The sequence below is a fragment of the Chrysochloris asiatica genome, unplaced genomic scaffold, assembly GCF_000296735.1.
Source record: "Chrysochloris asiatica unplaced genomic scaffold, ChrAsi1.0 scaffold00041, whole genome shotgun sequence".
NCBI classification, from domain to species: Eukaryota; Metazoa; Chordata; class Mammalia; order Afrosoricida; family Chrysochloridae; genus Chrysochloris; species Chrysochloris asiatica.
The window spans coordinates 381,706-404,457 of record NW_006408559.1 but is presented as its reverse complement, the minus strand read 5'-3'; the positions used below and the strand labels follow the sequence as shown (position 1 = coordinate 404,457).

Sequence of the window (22,752 nt, the reverse complement as noted above, 5' to 3'; positions counted from 1 at the left end):
CTGAGCAGGAAAACCTGGGACTATGCCACACTTCTGATCCCTGTCTCCCAGCTTTCTCTCCTAATCCCCAGAGTGGCAGCACCAGGGATAGCCAGCTAAGGCTAACTGAGACCCTGAAGGCCCACAGAATAAAGCTGATGGGCAGCCCCTCTCCCCCCACCATGTCACTGCACTGGGAGAGACCCCTGGTGCATCTTGCCAGCCCTGAAGATCCCAGCTGGGCACTGTTCTGAGTTTAGAGACAGAAAGAACAGGAATAGGAGGCATGTGCCCCATTGATGGAGATAAACCTGCTTCTGGGTTTCTGTGCTCGACTGTGCTCAACAGGTTGTCCAGAGAGCAACCCGCTGGGTCAGTACTTGAGGCGCTCCTACTAGCAGCCTGGTTCCCCTTCTTCCCATGTGGACTCGCACTTAACTACCAGCAATAGGGATGCCTCCACTCTGCAGGGGCTACTTTCAGGGCCTTAACTTCCTAAATCAAACCCCATAAACCAAACTGGGTGAAAAGTGGGCTGTTATTATCCCCTCGCTCCCCTTCCTCCATCCTGGGGTCTGCCTCTCTGCTAGTATAAAATGCCTGAGGTTCAGAAACAACAAACTACAAACAAACAAAAAAATGCTTTCTTCATAATCTGCATTCCCTTCACAACCAGGAAAGACAGAAAAGGGCAGAATTAACAAGGAAACAAAAATTCACTCATTCACTCACTCAACTCTAATCTGAAGGAAAGGATTTTCTGGTTCCTTGAATCCATTGGCTCTTCTATAATCAGAATCAAGGGCTTCGGCTTAAGACACTGCAACTGGGTCAGCATTTTCACTACTGTGATAAAATCCAGTGATCTACATTATGCAGGGCTCCTAATAACGATCACCGACTTGGACTGACTTGTACAGTTTGCCCTTGGTTCCTTGGGATTTCCAAGCTCACAGATGAGATCATTTCTCCAATTGTTAGGAGGAGCCCCTAGTGGTACAAAGGGTTAAGGTTGGCTGTTTTGAGTCAACCCAAAGGTACTTTGGAAGAAGGCTCCATGATCTGTTGGCTGAGAAACCATGCATTGAACAGCTTCTGGTGCAGAGTTCTACTCTGACACATGTGGGGCCGCCTTGAGTCTGAGGTGACCAGTGGCCAATAAAGAATCCAATTCTCTCACATCCCCAAACCCTGTTTTCCTATTATGGGTGGTGTTAAGTGCCTTCATGTCGGTTCTTGACTCTGTATAGTGTTTCCCAGGCTTTTAGAATCTTTACAGGAGTAGAAAACCTCATGTTTCTCCCTAGGAGTGGCTGGAGGATTAAACCATGGACCTTGTGGTTCGCAGTGCAGTACTTACCATATTGAGTCAATGCGCTCCCTGTTTCTTTATTAAATGTGTCCTATTTCTACAACGTCTTCCACTAGTGACAGGCTTCCCTGGCTTTGCTACACAAACTCTAGGGGAACAGCCTAAAGGAGGAAGCGTCTGTGAGGCAGGGCAGCTCACTGCCAGCTGGACTAGAAGTCACCCTCCTTCAAGGCCAGGCCCACTTAGCTCTGTTGGTCCTCTGAGGCACAAACTGCCTCCAGCCTGCCCTCCTCCAACAGCAAGGAAAAGCAGAATAAATGGATCTGCCCTCGGCACAGACAGGTCCATGTTCCAGCTCTGCTGAGCTCGCCGTGCCCCTTTCTGAGGCTGCAAGCATCTCCGAGTATCTCCCACACCGTTAGGAAGAAGAGCAGGACCCCAGTCAAATTGAGAAAGAAAGCAGGGGCTCCGGAGGCAAGAGCAGTGAGCGAGCTTTCTTTGGGTGACCTTAAGTAGCCCTTGGCCATAGCAGAGATTCAGGACTTCATCAAAACTACGCATACTACCACAGGGAAAATATAACACCACAAACTGAAAACAGAGAAAACAGTGTACACAGGATTCTTTTAAATTAAGTTTTTGTGTATAAAATAATAACAGAACCCATTTGTGTATGCTCTGCCTTTTTTCTACAAAGAATACTTACTTGCATGCAAGCATTAACTTTGAAAAACCCTTCGTTGGCTTAATTTTTTCTTATTTAAGATATGGTTGTTAAACTGGATCAATTTCAGGCACGTTCAAGAGGCAGCAGAGAGTAGCACTGTTAACATCTTAAATAAACTGAGAAGTATTTTGTTAGTTCTTAACGAAATAGATGCAAAATTCAAAGTTAAAATCATTAGGCTTAATTATTAGGTTTAAATAATGCCCACTGAAGAAGCACTCTAAAGTTTAAGTGGTCTACCAGACTCAGGCTACAAAAGGTCAGAATGGCTGAGAGATGAGTTCAATGGTCTAATTCCTTTCCTATGTTGAGTGTGCTTGGGTTCATGTTCTCATACTTCTGAGGAAACTAACAGTCCATGGTGAGCCATCACCAAGAAAGTATCTCAGCCTGTCAGGAAACTGATGCTGTAGCGAGAACTTTTCCCTAAAACAGTAACTGGAGGATACTTAAGGATCCAAAAGAGGGAAGGAGTGCAGCTTCCCACAATTGTTTGCAGGAGGGAACTGTGAGAATGTACACCCGAGTGGCCACCTGAGAGCTGTATACGGTTAGGCGCCGCAGAACGTCCATTCGGGCAATGTTCGATCATACACCTGTCTGTGGTCTCAAGGGTATAACACAGTTCAGAAATCCTGGTCAGAGAATGGAATGTCCCCAACACAACATGTGTGTTTCATGTCTCCCATATACAAAGTGATTGACTGTCAGGTATAGAATAAGACAATATATATAACCTGTAATATATACAAGGAGTCCTGGTGTGGCTCTGTGGGCTAATACGTCAGACTGCAAGGTCAGTGGTTCAAGCTCACCAGCTGCTCCTTGGAAACCCTATACAGGGTTGTTATGGATAGGAATCAACTCAATGGCAATTAACAACAGCAACAATATATATAAAGAGGTGTCAAAAAGTTTGTGGAAAAATGGGACTAAAAGATAATGGAATTTTTACATGAACTTTTTTAAGTCCCCTCATATGTCTTGATAGTCATAAAAAATGTTGACTTCACTGGCTTATGGACGTACTGTACTTCTCGCTAAAAAGTGATCAAGTAACAGCATGCTTCAACTCCTAGGCAGCACTATCCAATCTCAGATATGAGGCATCTCTTGGGTATTACAGCATTAGCTCTGTTTGACTTACATTTGAAAAGATGCCTGTGCTGTGCAGGTGGCTTCCTAATCAGCAAAGCTAGTGCTAGTGACTGCAGCAGCACTAGGCAAATGAGAAGTATCAATTTGAAAGTGAAACAAAACGTCATTAAACAACACAAAGGTGGAAACTCAGTGGAAGCTCTTGTTCACAATTTAGGCATGTTGCAATCGACAATCATGAGGGTCCTTAAAAACAAAGAAAAGGTTCTCCAAGCTGCTAAAGGATCAGCTTCACTGAAAGTTACGTGGTTACCAAAAATGCGGGGGACCTCTATCAGACAGGAAGAAACTGCTAGTGACGTGGATGGAGGACCCAACACCAAAGCGAACCCCTCTCTGCACACCGATGATCACTGCATGGTACAATGCTTATTTCAGATACTTAAAAAAAAAGCAAACCCGGATTATGACGTGGTGTTGGCACAATGTCCAAATCACATCAAGTCCTATTTTACAAAAGGTACCGTGGACGTTATGTCACGTGGGACTGTGTACGGAAAACAAAAGTGTGGTGAGCCGGAGTTTGCTGGAGACAGTGTGCGGCCTTGCAGTGGGGCTACTCTGGCAGCGAACATAGCTTGTGAGGCGTATGTTGGGGGAGGGGCTCCGTCCTTGAGATCTGGGAGTCTAGTCAGTTAGTCAAGGCTGGTTGCCATTGATACCTGCCCCCAGAAGAGACATTCATCTTCCATCCCCACACTGCCTCTTTGCAGCCCTTATCTTAGGGGAGGGCGGACAATTCCTGACTTCTCAACTTGTCCTGCTGCGTTTGCTCAACAGTGGCTTTCTCACAAAGGCAGCCTGGTGCTGGGCTGCCCAGGAGAAAGGAAGCAGTTGGCAGAACACAGCCTGCTCCTCCTCCTCAGGAGCTTTCTTCTCCAAGAAGCAGCATCCATAATGGACCCAACTCATCACCAGTTAGAAGAGTCAGCCCACGGTCACATATGCACAGAGAAGTAAGATCCAGAGGAGGGATAGAAACGCAGCCCTCTAGGTTGCTGAGGGGTCGAAGGTGGGAGAGGAACCCCATTCAACAAACAAAACAGAATTTAAACTTCACAGGAAAGCAACCTGTCTAACAATCTAAACTACATTTCTGACTTCCCTGAGTTACAGAAAATAAAACACTCTAAAGGTATTTGAACAATTCCTAGGAGGAGGCCAGGTGGAACAACAGATAAGACTTGACTGTTAACTGAAATGTTGGCGCTCTGAACCCACTCAGAAGCTCCATGGGAGAATGGCCTGGCCATCGGACCCCATAAAGAACATAGTCAAGAAAACCCTATGGCTTCTGCTGTGTATCTTCTCAAGAACAAAATAAATACATTCTTAAAACAAAGAAACAAAAATCCTACAGAGCAATTCTACTCTGTCATATACGGCTGCTATGGGTCAGAACCGACATTTTAGGAAGACTAAGGATGCTTCCTAAAATGATCCATAAAGAACTGGGTAACTGCTGGGTGGTACGGGTATGCATGGAGCTAGTTCTGACTCACAGTGACCCTGTGCAGGGTTTCAGAGGCTGTAAATCTTTACGGGAGCAGAAAGCTGCATCTTTCTGGCTGGTAGACTCAAACTGCTAACCTTGTGGTTTGCAGCCCAACTTGTAACTCACTACACTACCAGCGCTCCTTGGGTAACTGATAGCCATCAGAAAAAAAGTGGTTATAAAGAAGGCTGGAGCTTACTTAAGAGTCTGAATAAAACAACCAAGCCTTAGCCCCGCTGACACATCTAACAGTCAATCTTGGCTCCAAAAATAGACCAAAATCTTAATCCCAATTCAGTGATGCAGGCTGTGATACTAGAGAAATATTTTTATCAGTTTACCAAGAAACTCACAAGAAAAAAGGTTGATGGTTAGATCCAAGTTTGCCACAATCATAAGAAGGTTCTTGTGAGCATCAGGTGGAGTTCTGGGAGTATCTATGATCTACCTTGAATTGACAGTTGAATCACATATGTGAATTCTCCTGGGGAATGATGTCTTTCATGAGATTCTCACAAAAAGAATGACTATCATATATCAAACGGATCTAAAGAAATAAAGTGCCGGGAACAGAGATGGCATCCAACAGAAAGGTGATGGAGAAATGACCGGCCAGAGAGGAAGCCAACCAGCAAGGAGCCTAATGTATGGCTCCTCCTCCCTAATATTCCTTTAACGATATGTTCCTGGTAACCAGAGACCAACACTTCCTTGACATGGGCTTCTGCCTTCTCTTATACCTCCAACACTCATTTCCTTCCCAATAGTTAGCTTGATCCTTTTGTAACCATTTTAGTCCAGGCCTTAGCCAACTTATTCCAAAGTGACTTCAGGAATATTTGATCTAAATTCATTTGGTCCCTTTGGATGCTGCCTACTACTCTGATTGGACAATGTGCATCGCAACCATAAGGCTTCTCAGCAAAAATCAATCACATCCATCGCTTTCTTACTTCTACCCCAGAGACCATCAGTCTGCTGCATTAAGTTGAAATTCTTATGCTTGGTCTTCATGGGCCTCCACAATGTCAGTCGTCATATGATTTCAATACTCCTTCTCATACAACTAGGCCCATTTTCTCCTACCGCTCCCCCAAGTGCAAGTTCTTCATGTCTCCCACCTCTGTCCTCAGTTCCTGCAGGTCTGTACTATAGAATGAGAAGAGTTTTTGCTTAACTGCAGACCTCTAATAAGCAATACTGCAGGGATGCCACACAGGGCAGCACCATGGCATTATAATGGCAACAGGTTCCTTTCAAATGGTTTTGTGGGTTAATCTTCAATTCTATAGCTAGACTACAGGCCCTTTGAGGGTTAGGATTCTGTCCTTCATATTTGGTATGGTATTTTCACACAAAGCTATGTTCACATAATTATATAAACTCAGGGTCATCGAGTTCAATTACTGTGTGCCTACTACAGCTGAACAAATGCCCTAGGACGAGCATCTAATGCAGAACACTGAGAATATTTCCAACTGGAGACAAACATGGATAAAGCCAAGTGAGTGCTAGACAGGACACTTGGACCTGCTGGCTCTTCTGGGCTCACAGGCTCCTATCTGACCACAGTATCAGGCACATTGTTTTCCTATTCTGAAGGGCAAGGTGAGAAAAAGATAAAGGCTGACTTCTTGAACCTCTCCTTTGAGCAGAGGAGCATCAAGAACAAAGCATCAAGTCCCCTGGAGAAGAAGGGCAAAAGCATCAACTGACCACAAGAAACAGTACAACAGAATCAAGTGGCAGGAGTAAAGGGAACGCCTACCGGAGAAGAAAAGATAAATGACTAAGGAGAGGGAAAAATAATTCCCCCAGGTAAGGTTAAAAAGCAGAACACAGAGTGAATAACTTGTGGAACTTCTATGGCACCTCTCACTGTGTTTCAGGTCACGTTGACGAATACAGATATCACCAAAACACGGCAGTACTAAACAATTCCTCTGGGATTTCCACTGGGGCCTCAGCAGCTGGAGGGAGCAACAGGGTCCCACCACACATTATACAGTCCCAGGTGCAGAGTGGAAGGTGGGGCTGAGATCAGGCTGCTGCATTTTTACTGAAAATGAGAGTGGCTGTTGATAAGAAAGAATAGATGGAGAGCAGAGACCGGAACACAGTCAAGGGGAGGCAGTCAGCAGGTAGTATGTGGCAGGAAAGCAAATCAAGAAGTCTAGGCCATCATCTTGTCTACAATTAATGTGAGGAAGAAATGTGGCAGGCATGGCAGTGGATTGCAGTCCAGAAAGAAGGGCATAAAGAAAACAAATAAAAAGCCTGTGGGCTCTACGGCAGAGAACTACAGAAACATCAGCCCCATACTACATTGGATGGGGAACACAGTTCCGAAAGCTATGCACACACTCCATTGTCCCAAATGAGGCTCAAAGGAGTAGCAGCAATAGGAAGCTGATTATTATCAGTCAAAAGACTTTTTGAGAGGACCAGATCTCAGAAAGGTGAGGTGGGACATCAGTCTTCTAATGTTTGATGTTCTGCTTACAAAAGCAATACAAGCCCAACAAAGAAATGTTTTAGGAAGCAATGATCCATCATTCTATTCCAAGATCTATGTGCCGTTAACATCTTTCCTGAGTGCTGATACACACATACCCACCCACTTACACGTTAAAAAAATTTGCAACATAGTGGGAAATGTTTTGCAAAGCCGCCTTTTCCCCTCAGAAACAAAAGCTAAATGAACGCCAGCAGCTACATGAACGCTTCCCTCTGTCGCTAATTTTTTCACATCATATTTAACAGTTACACAATAAATCCATCATATTGATGTAGCTTCATAATTTAATCAAACCACTAGTGCTAGATATTTCAGTGAATATTGCCTGTTTCTGGTATTATAAATAATGCCATGAGGAATCACTTTTAGACAAACTGTCGGGCACCACTCTAATTACTTCCTTAGGATAAATTCACAGAAGTGGAGCTGCTGGGACCACAACAAAGGAGCAGCATTTCTGTTTCCATCTCCCATTCTCAAGGAGCAGCACACCAAACACAGCTTTGCCACGTGGACTCTTTTTGTGGATGACCCTTTAATTTGGGTGGGCTTTTTCCTTACGTATCCCTACGAACCATCTCTCTCTCCCCACTCTTGCAATTCGTGACTTGCTCACCAAAATCCTTTCTATACCATGTACTTTTAAAAAGTTTGCATTGTGAACTGAGTGATAGTTGACATGGGAGAACATCCGTGTTACATTCATCATGTCATTGCTGTGGTTCCCATCTCCTCCGTGCATCAGTATTCAACAGTTATCTGCTTCTGTTTCCTCGTCTGTGTTTCTTTGGGGGTGGAAGTGGGGGTGGGGGGCTGTACAAAAAAACACTCAGGAATATATCATCATTTAAACAACTAGAGGACACATTCTGCGAGCCTGCCTCATGGCCATCAGCACCTGACCTCCAGCACACAGGCTTTCTCTTTCTATGAATCTAGGGTCAGCTTACTCATATTTCTCCATGTCTTCATCTCTGGTATCACTGCTCCTCTGTATAAGGTCTCACATTCCGCTTGTGCTCTTCTCCCTTGATGGTCCTAGAGTCCTCTGTTCCTGGACTATGAGATTAACTACTCCCCCCTTTATGTTACAAAACTTCTACCTTTACAGTTGTGACCATCGCAATTAGTCACGATAACAATTAATCACTATTGAATCATAAGAATCTTATCCCCATCTCTTTTTCTTTTTCATTGAAGTGTGTACACGTTTTAATGAGAACTGAAAGAATTGCTACTTAACCAAGATCTCCCTATCATCACCATGAATGAGGGTTGTCGTATCTCTTCTTGAACTCCCACAATGATAGGAGACAGAACTTGATGATCTGACTCAGCAATTAGGCAGCTCTAGAGAAGTTCTGCTGTGCGCTATGAGACAATGCACTGGACTGCAAGGTTGGTTTCAACCTCAATTCACCAGCTGCTCCTTTGAAATCCTACACAGGGTCCCCGTGAGTCAGAACTGTTACCCCCATCTCTTTTAACCAGACCCATCTAGTCAAGATGAATACTATTCAGTGGTAATTCTACCTAACCCCTCACACTCTCAAACTAAACTCCCTCTTGAAAACTTGTAAGCCAGTCACTTTGTGCTTTTATAGCCCCTCCCATTTTAGGTAGCCAATGTCTAAGTTGTCCATCCCTATCTACTCTGTGCATATAGAGGGGATACAATTGTTAATAGAAGGAACAGAATTATCATTGATGTGGAGACTCCTTCCCTCTCAGTTGGTATTTTGAGCTATTATACCCATAAGTATAGGTCAAGTTCATCAAATTGTAGCAATTTATACTTGTTTCCTTTATACCATGTACTTTTGATTTTCATTATGAATGCAGTTGATAAAAAACACATGACAAGAAAATGTTACCGTGCCTTTGGATTGAGTGAAAAGCAACTTGGCTTGTGGTTTGGAAAACGGTGTTTTCCAGTGTGAGCTCCCTGTACTGGAATTGACTGGAAAATATTCACTGTCAGCTCCGGAAGGATTTGGCTCTCTGAACATGATAGGAAAGCAAGAGGAATGGAAAAGAATCCTTCTTGACTTCTGGGTCCAAAGCTGGATGGGGCAAGTCAGAGGCAGCTTAAGATAAAACAGAAATGCATGAGGGAGCTTACAAGAAATTTAGATGCAAAGAATCCTACAAATGAAAGAAAACTAGGAGCGGATTTCCCCTTCACAAGGAGCTATCAACTTCTGTGCACTGATGTACCAATGATTAATTATTCGGACTACAGTTTCCTGAGAGATTTCCAAGGATTAGAGCAAAAGGAGGGTAGGGCAAAACTTAAAGAGAGACTCCGCTATCTGACCCACTAAGCCACCTGACATTGCAAATGAACCAAATCAAGCAAGCAGAGCAGCTCTCCAGATGATTTCACATTAAATCAGCCAAGAGCAGGTGGAGGCTACTCAGAAGGAATTGAATTAAGGAGTCAAGAATGCAGAGTCTGAAGAAGGGGAACTAGGCAAGAGTCAAAGGTAATGAAGATCTGATCAACTGACTCAACGGCCATGATCACAGGGAGACACCACACCAAGACCTACTAGAGAAAGCCAGGAGTCGTCCACTGCATGCCTTATTGTCTATAACTTATCACCATGACTGGGACTGCAATTATAATAAAGATGAAAACAATCATCTGCCATAGAAGGACATCCACTTGGTGTAGCAGCGATCCTGACCACTTGCAGTACTCTAATCAGAAACTGTTTAGGGCAGTCGTTCTTAAACTTGAAGGTATTATTGTTGTTCAGTACCGTGGAGTCGATTCCGACTCATAGTGACCCTACACAGGGTTTCCAAGGCTGCAAATCTTTATGGGAACAGAAAGCCTCATCTTCCTCCTGCGGAACATCTGGTAATTTCAAACTACCGACCTTGAGGTTAGCAACCCAATTTGTAACCACTACGCTACTAGAGTTCCTTTAAGGTATTTGTTGTTGTTGTTGTTGTTGTTGTTGTTAAGTGCCGTCGAGTCGGTTCCAACCCATAGCGACCCGGAACAGGGTTTCTGAGGTTGTAAATCTTTACAGGAGCAGAAAGCCTCACCTTTCTCCCGCAGATCAGCTAGTAGTTTTGAACTGCTGACGTGCGGTTCACAGCCCAATTCATAACCACTACGCTACCAGAGCTCCTTTAAGGTATTAGGATCACCTAAAAGACTTGCTAAGTAACTGTAGCCAACCAACTCCAGAGTTTCTAATTCAGTAGGTGGGTGAGGAGGTAAAGAGAGGTTTACGAATTCAAATTTCTAACAATTAGCCAAGTAATGATGTTGTGTTCAGTGAACATTGGACTTCTTCCTTCAGTACTTGATCATATGCTACACCTCTTGAATGGGTGATCATCAACCATTTCTTTTTGGTACAGTAGCTGTGTATTCCTTCTATATTCTTTTGATGCTTTCTGTATCATTCAGTATTTTGCCCACAGAATCCTTCAGTATTACAAAGCAAGGCTTGAGTTTTTCTCCAGTTTTTTCAGCTTGAGAAATGCTGAATGTGTTCTTCTCTTTTGGTTTTCTAACTCCAGGTCTCTGCACATTTCATTATAATAATTGACACTGTCTTCTAGAGCAGTCCTTTGAAATTTTCTGTTCAGGTCTTTTATCTCATTTCTTTCATTTGCTTTACCATTTCTATGTTGAAGATGGAGCTTTTCCCCACCACCTCTTTTCACAGATATAGTCAATCTGATTTCGTGTATTCCATCTGGTGAGGTCCAGGTATACAGTCATCTTTTATGCTGTTTACTCTGCTTCCAACTTTCACATTCCAACCACCAGTAATTATCAATACATCTTGATTACATGTTTGATCAATTTCAGACTGAAGAAGTTGATAGAATTCTTTAATTTCATCAGCATTGGTTTTTGTGGTTGGTGAGTAAATTTGAATAATAGTGGTATTAACTGGTCTTCCTTGTAGACATTCGAACAGCAGTGGAACACTGTCGGATAGCACCAGAATATTGAAACATGATGAATAGCACCAGAATATTATTAAATGTAGTGCCAGACAGTGAACCCATCAGATTGGAAGTCACTCAAAATACGACTGGGGAAGAGCTGTCTGCTCAAAGTAGAGCTGATTATGATGAGAATGGAGTAAAGCTCTTGGGACCTTCATTTGCTGATGGGCATAAAAATGAGGAGAAACAGCTGTAAGCAACCATTAATAATTAGAACATGGACTATACGAAGTATGAATCTAGAAAAATTGGAGGTTGTCAAAAATGAAATGGAATGCATAAACATACATATCCTAGGCATTAGTGAACTGAAATGGACTACTATTGGTCATTTTGAATCTAATGATATAATTTACTATGCCAGGAATGACAAATTGAAGAGGAATGGTGCTGCATACATCATCAAAAAGAGTATTTCAAGATCTCTCTTGAAATATAATGCTGTCTGTAACAGGATAATATCCATACGCCTACAAGGAAGACCAGTTAATAGCACTGTTATTCAAACGTATGCACCAACAGTTTAGGGCCAAGTGTTACCATTTTACTGTTGCAATTTATTTAGGACTGAAATTATATTCCCCAGCATGATAATCTTCAATATATTGAATATCAGAGATCTTGTAAAAAGTGCAAGAGTCTCTTCTTGGCCAAGCAAACGATGAGATGGAGAGAATGGACAGCTGCTCTGGAGAGAAACAAATGGCTAATAGCTGAACATATAGAGGGACCCAAACCATTTAAGAAGATTAGTCTAGAATAGTTTCTCTGAAGGAACACAACCATGAGTCCAAACAAATGCTTACAGAAGAGACTGGGCAAGGAGACAGTCTTACTTCAGTCTGAAATTGATCAAACATGTAATCAAGATGTATTGATAATTACTGGTGGTTGGAATGTGAAAGTTGGAAGCTATCTGACCATGGCCTGTGAAAGTACCCACCGCTTTGTATGCAAGATGGCAGACAAAGCTAATAGGCTCAAACTTTACTCCAACTCCCTCACATTCGTCACCATGACAAGTCTCAATGCTTGAGTTATCTCCGAAGGAACTGAGGGTGGGTGTGAGGAAAGAGAAGGACAGGATGAAGAGCGTGAACAAATCCTCTTAATATCCTGAAGGAGAAAACTACTTAGAAATGGAGACATTATACAGCTCTCTAGAAGTGGCCATTTGTGCTGCCTTAAATGCAGATTGATTACTGCTATTTGGATGTTGAGTGCATCATCTTTTCTGAAGAAAGGGAAAAGCTAAATTTCCCCACATTCAGCTGTGTCTCAAATCACTTCCCCACACCAGCTCTTTGAATGCATTTTCCTGTTATCACATCCACTTGCAGGAGTTGATCCACCCTACTCCCCAATAGTGAAATCCCCCACACGGAATTGTGCTGAGTCCCATTAACAAGCTCATGACATGAGCCCCCAAACGCAGAACCAGAGTTAAAGAAGAAAGGCAGCCATTAGGTACGTAAGGGAAACGCCAGCCTCTCTCTCTGCGGGCTGCCAGCTGCACTGGCATGATGCAATGCAGCTGGGAGAAGAGGACAGACGATCATTCACCCACCTCCGGCCTCTCCATGATGCTCGTGCTAAAAAGCCAGCCGTACTCTGGTGGTAGCGGCATCTACGGTTACACAGTGAAGGAGAGAGAAAAACTTCACAGCTCTGTCTTCATAGTAACCCAGAGGTTCTAGCTATATTAAAAAAAAATTTCACTTGTTGAGATTATTAGAGTTAAAGTGAGAAATCTTGGTTTATTTAAAGCTGCACCATTAAACTATTGAGAAGATAAGAACAGAGGCTGGACGGGAGAGATGGCTTTCTGAGAGGTGCTCTCATGGGGACATTTAATTGAAATGAGAGCTGGAATAAAAGGTGAGGCAGGCAGTCTTAACAGTGCAGAGGGAGAAAGCAGGAGACACCATGAGAACAGTGAGAGGCGAGAACAAATAGCAATATCCGGAGGTACTACAACAATTATTCCGGGCCTCTTCCTCCTAGATAGCCTGCATTGTAAGGGCTGAGTCTAGTGTCTTTTCTGTTCACGACTATTATCACAATGTCTAGGACCCAGGATACACTCACGAAACTGAGAATAAAGAGGAAGAAAAGGGGGGATGAGGCACTGCATGTCAGGCAAAGCAGCCCTGAACAACTGTTGTCCACGGGTAGAGGAATGGTGTGTTTTCCTGCAGATCTGGTTAAATCCATATCATCCTTACCCTGGTATAGGATAGATCCAAGGCGTTCTGGTGGAGGAAGAGCTAAGCAGTTGACTGCTAGAAGCTTTGGTAGTCTGAACCCAACAAGCATCTCTACAGGATAAAGACCTGGCGATTTGCTGTCATAAAGATTACAGCCTAGAAAACTCAATGGGACAGTTCTACTGACATCACATCGGGCCATTATAAACTGAAATGAACTCAAGGACATCCAACAGTGACAAGAACACAATCGGATATGTTGTTACATGTCATTGAGTCAAATCTGACTCATAACGATCCTACACACAACAGAATGAAACAACTTGTCCCAGCCCATTGCTGCAGCCACTAAGTCACTTATGTCCTTGGGGGTTTGTCCTCTGTTTCACTAACTCTTCACTTTTCCAAGCATGATGTCCTTCTCCAGAGACTGGTCCTTACTGACAACATGTCCATAGTATAAGAGAGGAAGTCTGGCCATCCAGTCTTTTAAGGAGCATTTTGGCTGTACTTCTTCCAGTATAGATTGGTTTTTCTGGCAGTTCATGGTACTTTTCAATAGTCTTCTCCAACACCGTAATTCAAATGTACTGCTTCTTCTCCAGTCTTCCTTACTCTTTGTTTAACTTACACATGCATATGAGGCACCCGAAAATACCATGGCTTGGGCAAGGCACACCTTTGTCCTCTTGAGCACTTTAAAGAGGTCTTGTGCAGATTTGTCTATTGCAATACACATCATTTGTTTTCTGGACTGCTGCTTCCATGAGTGTTGATAGTGGATCCAAGCAAAATGAAGTCTTTGGCAATTACAGTCTTTTCTCCATTTCTTTGTTTATCATGGTGCTATTTATTGATCTCTTGAGTCCTGCTGTGGCACTGTAGGATACACACTGGACTGAAGGTCGGTTTTAACTGCAAAGTTGGCAGTTCAAATCCACCCGCCATTCCTCAGAAACCCTATATAAGGTTGCTATGAGTCAGAATCGACTCAATGGCACTAGACAACAATTTATTGGTCCAGTTGACAGGATTTTCAGTTTCTTTAAATTGAGGTACAATCCATAAAGAAAGCTGTAGTCTTTGATCTTTATCATTAAGAATATACCCTGGTTAAAAATTCAGAGCACATGCACAATCAAAATTCAACACCAGTTTTCTCACTGGATTAACATGGAAATGAAGTTTGCTTCTAATCAAGACAGTAAACAAATCTAAAAGTTGTTAAAAACCAGTGGTACTGACCCCTCCCATTAAAAGTCCTGAAGTTGTATGCTTCCCTAGTACAGGAAGCCCTAGTGAGTATCAACAAAACGTGAGGGAAAAAAAAAGTATGAAGAATCTGATCAAAAGGTGCTTGCTTTTTTACTTAAACGCCTAAGTGCCCCAGCCCCACCCTATTGAAATGCTATGGAGAAATCCCCTCCATAAATATGCCATTGGCCCCAGAAACTGAACCACCCAGAGATTCTTAATTAAAAAGACAAAGGAAAACCCAGTTTCCCTCTCAGCAATGACAGAAAGAATACCAAGTTTAGAACCTTTTTATCAACAAGTCTGGAATGGCAGGCAAGCACCAGCTGCCTAAAGGTTCCAACAGAGAGACACTGACCATTGGAGGGCACTGTCAACCACGCTGGCAAACGTAAACCATGCCAGGGATAGGTGATTGGATTTTAACTGAGCACAGGTATATGGGGTTTTGAGATTGGAGATGTAGAAGTCAGCCAGACAGAAGCACTAGTTTTGTTCTTTTAAAGCAAGGGGATGTTGAAAGGTTTCCTCAGTCAGAAAAGATAGTCCTTTGGGGGACCTGGGAGGACAGCTGATATGTGGGCAGGTTCATGCTTGTCTCTCCAAGACAGAGGACATCACTGCTGTGTCTGGGTCTGCAGTGTGTTGGGCAAGAACCGGAATACAGATAAGCAAGAACCTGCCCTTTTCCCTTCTCCCAAGATAACCCAAACCTCATTAAGTATGTCCAGAATGAATCCAAATTCATTTAAATCTGCTCAGACCAGGGATTGTTCAATACAATTGCTTTCCCACAGTCAAGCTGGGGCATCAATTTCTTTCCTGACTATATATACACCCTACCTTGAAACCACACAATCTTAGAATTAGAAGGTCTTTAAAGGAATACAACTCTCACTGCTGAACTCACACTACTGTTCTTCAGCAAAAAGCCACAGATTCTGAGTTTCTAGGACGTCTTAAAAGATAGATGAGTCTATTGGTCACTTTAGGAGAAATCCCAAAGATAGGTCCTGTGTTTACGCACCTCATGAGAACATGGCACACTGCCAGACTGTGATCTGACTCCAACCATTAGCCACTACAGTCTTCAGTGTCCACAACGGGAGCCACTTGGAAGATACCAGGGAAGCTGAAGGATTGGTATTCTCTCTTATCAAAATCAAGTTGGGTATGACATATACACAGAACACAGCATATGGAATCTTTTATAAAAAATAATGACTCAATATCTTGGAAATATTTCAGAAGGGTATAAGATATTCCCCACCTTAAGTTTAGAACACTCACCCAAACTAATAATGTGGCAGACCAGCTAGCAGAGAAACACTGGGATGGAATTAGAATTGGAAGTACTGGAAAAGGTGACACAGTAATGATAAACAAGGATGGTACAGACAAGAAGGATGTGCCATGCTCCCTTAGGAGCGTACAGGGTGCCTCTAGAGAAGCAGACCAACTGGTAAGTGTTGTTGTTGTTAAGTGTTGTCAAGTTGATTCTGACCCATAGCAACCCTGTATAGGATTTCCAAGGAGCACCTGGTGAGCTTGAACCACTGAACTTGAAGTTCAAATGACTTTTCAGTGATACATTAGTCCACAGTGCCACACCAGTAAGTGTTGTTGCTGTTAAGTACCGTGGAGTCGGTTCCGACTCATAGTGACCCTGCACAGGGTTTCCGAGGCTGCAAATCTTTACGGGAGCAGAAAGCCTCATCTTTCTCCCATGGAACAGCTGGTAGTTTCGAACTGCCAACCTTGCGGTTGACAGCCCAATTCATAACCACTGTGCTACCAGAGCTCCTTCCAGTAAGTGTAGGCCACTAAAAATCCAGAGGACACATACTGGAACACTCAGAACAACGGGAAAAAATCAAGGGTTTGTCCACACAGCTCACAAAGCAAAGCCTGAGAGCACATAGAAAACCGCCACAACCTTATCTTGTCAGGACACAAGGTACTATGGGAGAAAGCAGCTGATGACAGACAAGGGAAGGCGCACAGAAAACAGGTCACCTGTTGGAATTGGGGTGTATTCATTCTGTAACGAGATGTAACTTATTCCAGAGGAAGCCTGCCCTGGAAGTATAAGGAGGGCTGCCCAGAAGTGGATGACACTGGAGTGAAGGTACCTTGAAGAGTCCAAAACCTACATGAAGCTGCTGAGGGGGTCCCAGCTTGCTTCCGGCAGGCCTGTAGACAGGCCTGAAAGCAATGGGTCAGCTGCAAATTGGTATTCTTCATTCCTTTCTGTCTCACCTGGTTTCCCAAGGAGCGCCTAATGCACCCTCCTCTGAGCTCCCAACAGAAGCAACTGTGAAAGGCTGGCCAATTGTACCTTCAGAGAGGAAACCACACCTGCAGAGCCCCGAGAAGGCAGCCAGCTGCACTGACCCAAGAAGTCAGCTGAGTTAACAGGATGCCCTTTCCCCAAAGCTTACAATGTTTCTCTAAAAGGATTACTGGCTGAGCAGTGCTCTGGAAGGCAAAGTCAGTGGAGGAGCACCGTGTACCATTGGTGATATCACTAGAGATAACCACAGACAAAGGCAGGCACCTTAGGGCAGGGGCAAAGAAATCTGTTTTATGGTGAGAGTCTAAGGAGAAGGGCCTTGCAACATTACCTTCACCCATCTATTATTTGCCGAAAGAGCTGCAGGAGGAATGGAGGTCTGAACACAGCAGATGGCATTAATTTGGTCTCTGCTAAAGCATTAGATACAACAACTCAAGAAATTTTACTTGGGAAATTAATTCAAATTGGCTTGGCTCAGTACACAATCACTGGAGATTGAAAAGTGGCTGGAGAATGACAAACAAAAGACAGTTAAGTGACAGTCCAGGCAGTGAGAGACTGGGGTCAACACCAAAGCCATCTTGTTTAGGGGATCTACTCCGGGCCCAGAAACAGAGCAAACAATTCACTAATGAGCTCTGCAGAGGACACTAAGCTGGGAGGTGGAGGAACCACATCGACAGATACATAAAATTACAAGGCAGAGTTCAACTGGAGAAAGTACAGATAATTTATCTAGGGGAAAACAACCCTAAAGTCAGATAATATTCAAGAGCCAGCAGGAGAAGGGGCAGAAGCAGCGTGTAAAAAGACCTCTGACAGGCTCTAATGTCACGGAAGTCGCTAGACGGCTAAGGGAGCCAGGGGAGTGGGCCATGGGGAAGGAGAGCATCCACTGAAGCAGGGTGCCACAAAAGGTCTTCAAATGGATCAACTTCATTAATCTCCAAAAGGGGTTTGTTCTGCACTGATGAGATCACCATTCCTATCTAGCAGGAATGCATCTTTCTAGCCCGTGCCTCCCCTTGCTGGAGGTTACCTTCTAGAACATGGCACTGGGCGCAGACAATACGACTCCCCAGGAAAACCCACTGACGGCTCGTGTTGGCTTGTGTGGCCTTATGGAAGTGTCTCCAGGCTCTGGAAAGTGCTTCATTTCTCTTCCTTTATTCAACCCGCAACAGGGCAATGACCCTGAAGCCAAATTTTCCACCACCAGCCTAAAAGCAATGGCTCAACACAGTTATCTCGAGGCAGGCAGTTGACCATGTTTGCAGGCAAGCATCTTGTTACATTTCTTCTGCTCAAGATGAACACTAGACTAAAGAGACTGCGTTCTTCTTAAAAAAGAACTTAAACCAACAAAAAAACCCATGGCCAGTTATCTATGCATACTCATTCAATGTTACAGCCCAACACAACGATCATTAGTAGAATATAAAAACGTATGTGGTCTCACTTTCCAGAGCAGTTTTGCAAATTATTTCCATGCTTACCTGCCTGTCAGAATTAAAGACTCACTGGCGGCAGAGGAAACTCAGGGCAGAAAATATGACTATGTGCCCCACTGATGTGCTAAGGGCTCCCGCTAGACTGGAAATATATAACCTACTCTGCAAGTTACTCACACACTGAACTTGCCCAGGCGGCATCCACGCCCGGAATCCCACCTCAAGTTCAGTTTAGCAATTATGCCCATTTTCCAGAGCAGCTGAGTGATCAGCACGACAGGTTCCCTCCCACTCAGGGGGAGGATACAGGCTGGCCTCCCTAGATAATCAGGGAGAAGACAACAAGGAAGTGAGGAGCAATGAAGAGAAACACCAGTTCGGAACTACCTACATCACGGTTTCACTGTCCATAATGAACCTGCAGCAAGCAGTGCCTGGTGTTTCCACTGTGCTTTTTCTGCTCAAGAGTTCGGAAATCCCCACAGGACAGAATCCAAAAAGCCACAACAGCCTGACAGATTTCTCAACTGCCATTCTGTGTGACCATCTCTAGACGGTCTCTCCATCAGGATGTGACATGGTGTTAGAGGAAAATGTCTCACATCGGGGCAACGTGCTAGCCAGAGAGCAGTGATCTCAATGGCAGAGCTTCAAGAGGACATGCCCAAACTTGTTCCTCCTCTAACCGAAGAGCACAGCCTGGCAGTCCCTAAGTTTCTAGAACTAAGTGGACCCTTGACCAGTGCTGCCAGGGACAGAAGTCTTGGGAGTGGCAATGGCAAGAAATCCTGCTGAGCAATATGTGGCCACAAGCCACAAGGATGAAGGACAAAAGTAAAATGTCACACGGCTTCTCAAATGCTCTCCTGCCAGCTGTCACAAGTATGAAACCAAACTCATTTCCTAATAAATGTTTTCATTTCCTCTGTACATGACAAAAGATCTAGAGGTGACAAATGGGAGGGGCTGGGCATAGAGGTCTGGAGGTAAGAAGCAGAGGCAGTAGTATGACACACAGCGACAGGCGTCCCTGCCAGTGCCTGGGAATGATGCGAACGATGGTAATAATGAAGACATCTAAGACAGCTTCCTAATTCACATGTCATTTCATAATATCTACATGGAAAGATCCTGTCTAAAACAGACCTATTTTATAGGTTTCCAAACATGCAGCCCAACGTGTGCGTAATCAAGATTAGAGAGCAAGTCTAAGGTGTGCCCCTCTTCTCTTCATGGGGGAACTAGACTCACACAAGGATACAAGCTTTCTCAGCATATTGTTTTCCTACATTGTCTGCTCAGGGACAGACGGGCTGGGAGAAAGAACCCAATGGGGCTGTGGGTTCCCATGTGTCCCCTGAAATACCTGCTCATCTCACCTGGCTTCAGCAGCAAGCAGCTCATCATAGTGTGAGGACCTCTGGTCATCATCCTGCCGGTATCTGATCACAGTGGCTAGACCTTTACTGACAAGAGCTTCCGCGATGTTTCTGCAACAGAAGAGACAGGTCAGTGAGCACTAGAGGGACACATGGGGCTCAGTCAACGGAAATAATCCCCGTTGGCAGCACCTGAAGGTCTTACCACGGGTGGGCAGAGGGAGGGAGAGGCCAAGGATTTCAAGACCAATGAGTTACTAAGCTAGAGATCCATATAAACGTTTCCCTTGCTCAGCATTTTTCAGGTTAGTACACTCAGATGGTGAATCAATCCATACATGAAACCTAGTGGAAAATATCTGTTAAAAGCCCACATTAGGTGCCCTTTGGTTGTTTAAATTGTTATATGTTCCTGAGAGTTTTCATGTACATCTCCCCACCCCATTCCCCCTCAAAACACACAAAAAACAGAGGGAATGGAAGCAAACACTGTTGAATGATGATGCACAGAGGAGACTATAATCACAGCAATGAAATGATGATGTAAAACTGATGTTCACCCATGTAAACTATCACTCAGTTCACAATAATAGTAATAATAAAAGCCCACATTAGGCAAAGCTATTTAGAGAATGATATAAACAAGCCACTACCTTCAAGGAGGAGTTCTGGTGTGGTGCCATAGGATAAGCACTTGACCTCAAAGTAAGTTTGAACTGCAAGGTGATTGGTTCAAATGCACCAGCCGCTCCTCAGAAACCCTGCACAGGGTCACTATTGAGTCAGAACTGACTCGAGGGCTTTTAACAATAACAAGGAATTTCAATTCAACAAAAACAATTTCAAGAGAAATCTACTGTAACTGATGAGGCACACAGGTAAAATCGAAATGCACAAAAACATGACCTCAATTTCTCAAAACCTTCTTCCTAACTTACATAGTGACTGGAAAACGCCTTGTTCTGGTCTGGCAGTATTAAAATCTTTACAGGAGCAGACAGCCTCATCTTTGTCCCTCAGAGCGATTGGTGGGCTTGAACCACTAACGTACTTAACCCACATTGCCACCAGGGCTCCTTCAACAAGAGAAAAGACCTATAATCTGTTGCGGACTGCAAACAAAATCCTCACACTCTGACTGAAGCAAACACTGGAAAACAGGAGGCATGCCATGCTGGTGGGAGAGTGCTGGTCCCGTCTTTCTTTGTGTCTGTCATGAATACACCAAAGGCCCCACTCGAGCCATCTGGTTAGCTGCCCTTCAGGGAGGGGGAATAGTAAGCAATAGGCTACTGTACCATATGTTGTGATTTAGTGTTGTTTGAAACAGGCGTTAACTCTTAACACACTAGTAGTGATCCTTAGAGACTAGTCCATTAGAAGAAGTGGGAACGAACTCACCAGTCTACGTGCAAGCTTAACCCAGGAGGCCGAACTTTAAAAAAAATTTTATTTAAGAAAAAACAAAACAAGATATGTGCGGGTAGGGAAAAGAGGAAAAGCTGCAGAGGCTGACTCTCTTCTCGTTCCAGGCCCCTCTGCTGCCTGTGTGTCTACTGCCAGCATGATATTAATATCTCCAAACCACCACAGAATTAGCACTTCTCCAAATCCACTCCCACAAAGAGGCTGCTTTGCTGGCCACCCTGTCTCCTGAGTCACTGCAGAAGTGTGCTGGCAAGCACTGTCTTTATCACAGGGTTGGGACTGGCAGCGTGGAGAAGGGAACAGCCACAGAACAGCACTGTAGATACTGATGCATTGGGATGGCTGCCAATGGGTTTCACCAGGGATTCCAACCTGGGCAGGTGACAGCCTCCATCCCCCAAGGAGCTACCGAGAAGACTTAGGAGTGAGTAGGGGGTAACTCCATGTTTGACAGGCTTCAACGTATTCATGATTGAAAATGCCAAAATAACAAAGGCATATTTGCTATTGCATTTCGAATTACCAAGTGCTGACATTTGACATCAAAACATGGGAGCCAGAAGAGAAAGCTGGAATGGTGGATCGGGCACCGAAAATGCACACTGAAAAAGCTTTGATAGGAAATACTACAGAACTCAGCAGCACAAATGTCTTCAGGATCTACTGCTGCAGGTGCTACTCAAAGCAATTCACAGACTTTACTGAGAACTAAAGGAGAACTAAAGGAGCCCTGGTAGCGTAGGGGAGTATGAGCTGGGCTGCTAACTGCGATGCCAGCAGTTCAAATCTACCAGTCACTCAGTGAGATAAAGATAAAGCTTTCTGCTCCCTTAAAGATATGCAGCCTCAGAAACCCTAACCAGGGTTGCTAGGAGTCGGACACCGCCACTAAGAACCTACATGGCCAGCAAAAAAACCCAAGGGCACAGTCCTTCCTTGTTCTGTCCATTGTTATGCTGTCAGCAAATGTCTAGAAACAACAGAGGCCTGTGGTTCCCAGCTCACTCCATCCCCGCCAACCACCTTCCTCATCCATGCCTCTGAAGTTTAGTCTGAACAGTGTTCCCTTAGCAGTCTTATCCCTAATTACAGATTTCCCCGGGAGAAAAAGTTATGGTACTGATACTCAGCAGAAAACCTAGTAAAAATACAGCAAGCCACAATGGCCATCACTGATTGGACATTTACTAAGTGCCCAGCTCCAGAGGATCACATCACATGCATCTTCTTCCTGGGGTGTGCACCCCCAGTGTAACTCCTCCCACAATAACATAGCTGACAGATTCCTGTCTACCTTCCCAGCTACATTATGAGCTCTCAGACAGCAAGGCCATGTCCTTCTGACTTTCAACCCGTGTCCAGCACAGTTCGAGGCACACAAAGGATATTTCATAAATAAAAAAGAAGACATTTATTGACTCATTTAGCTCATTTAAGATAAATCAGCATAATTTTAAAATATTGGCAATATTACAGTTCATTCTTTTAATTCTGTTTTGTTTCGGACATTTTGCAGTACCAGGAAAACACCTAATAATTTGAGAATACAGCTGGAACATAATTTATTATC

General features: G+C 44.0%; 1 protein-coding gene across 1 annotated transcript in view; it reads right to left on the bottom strand.

Moving 5' to 3' along the window:
* Positions 1-22,752, bottom strand: part of SND1 (staphylococcal nuclease and tudor domain containing 1) — a 550,040-nt gene that overhangs the window by 202,818 nt on the left and 324,470 nt on the right. The window contains exon 13 of the mRNA XM_006861100.1: positions 19,755-19,865. Coding sequence (XP_006861162.1) covers positions 19,755-19,865 — 111 coding nt within the window. The remainder of the gene's footprint in view (positions 1-19,754; positions 19,866-22,752) is intronic.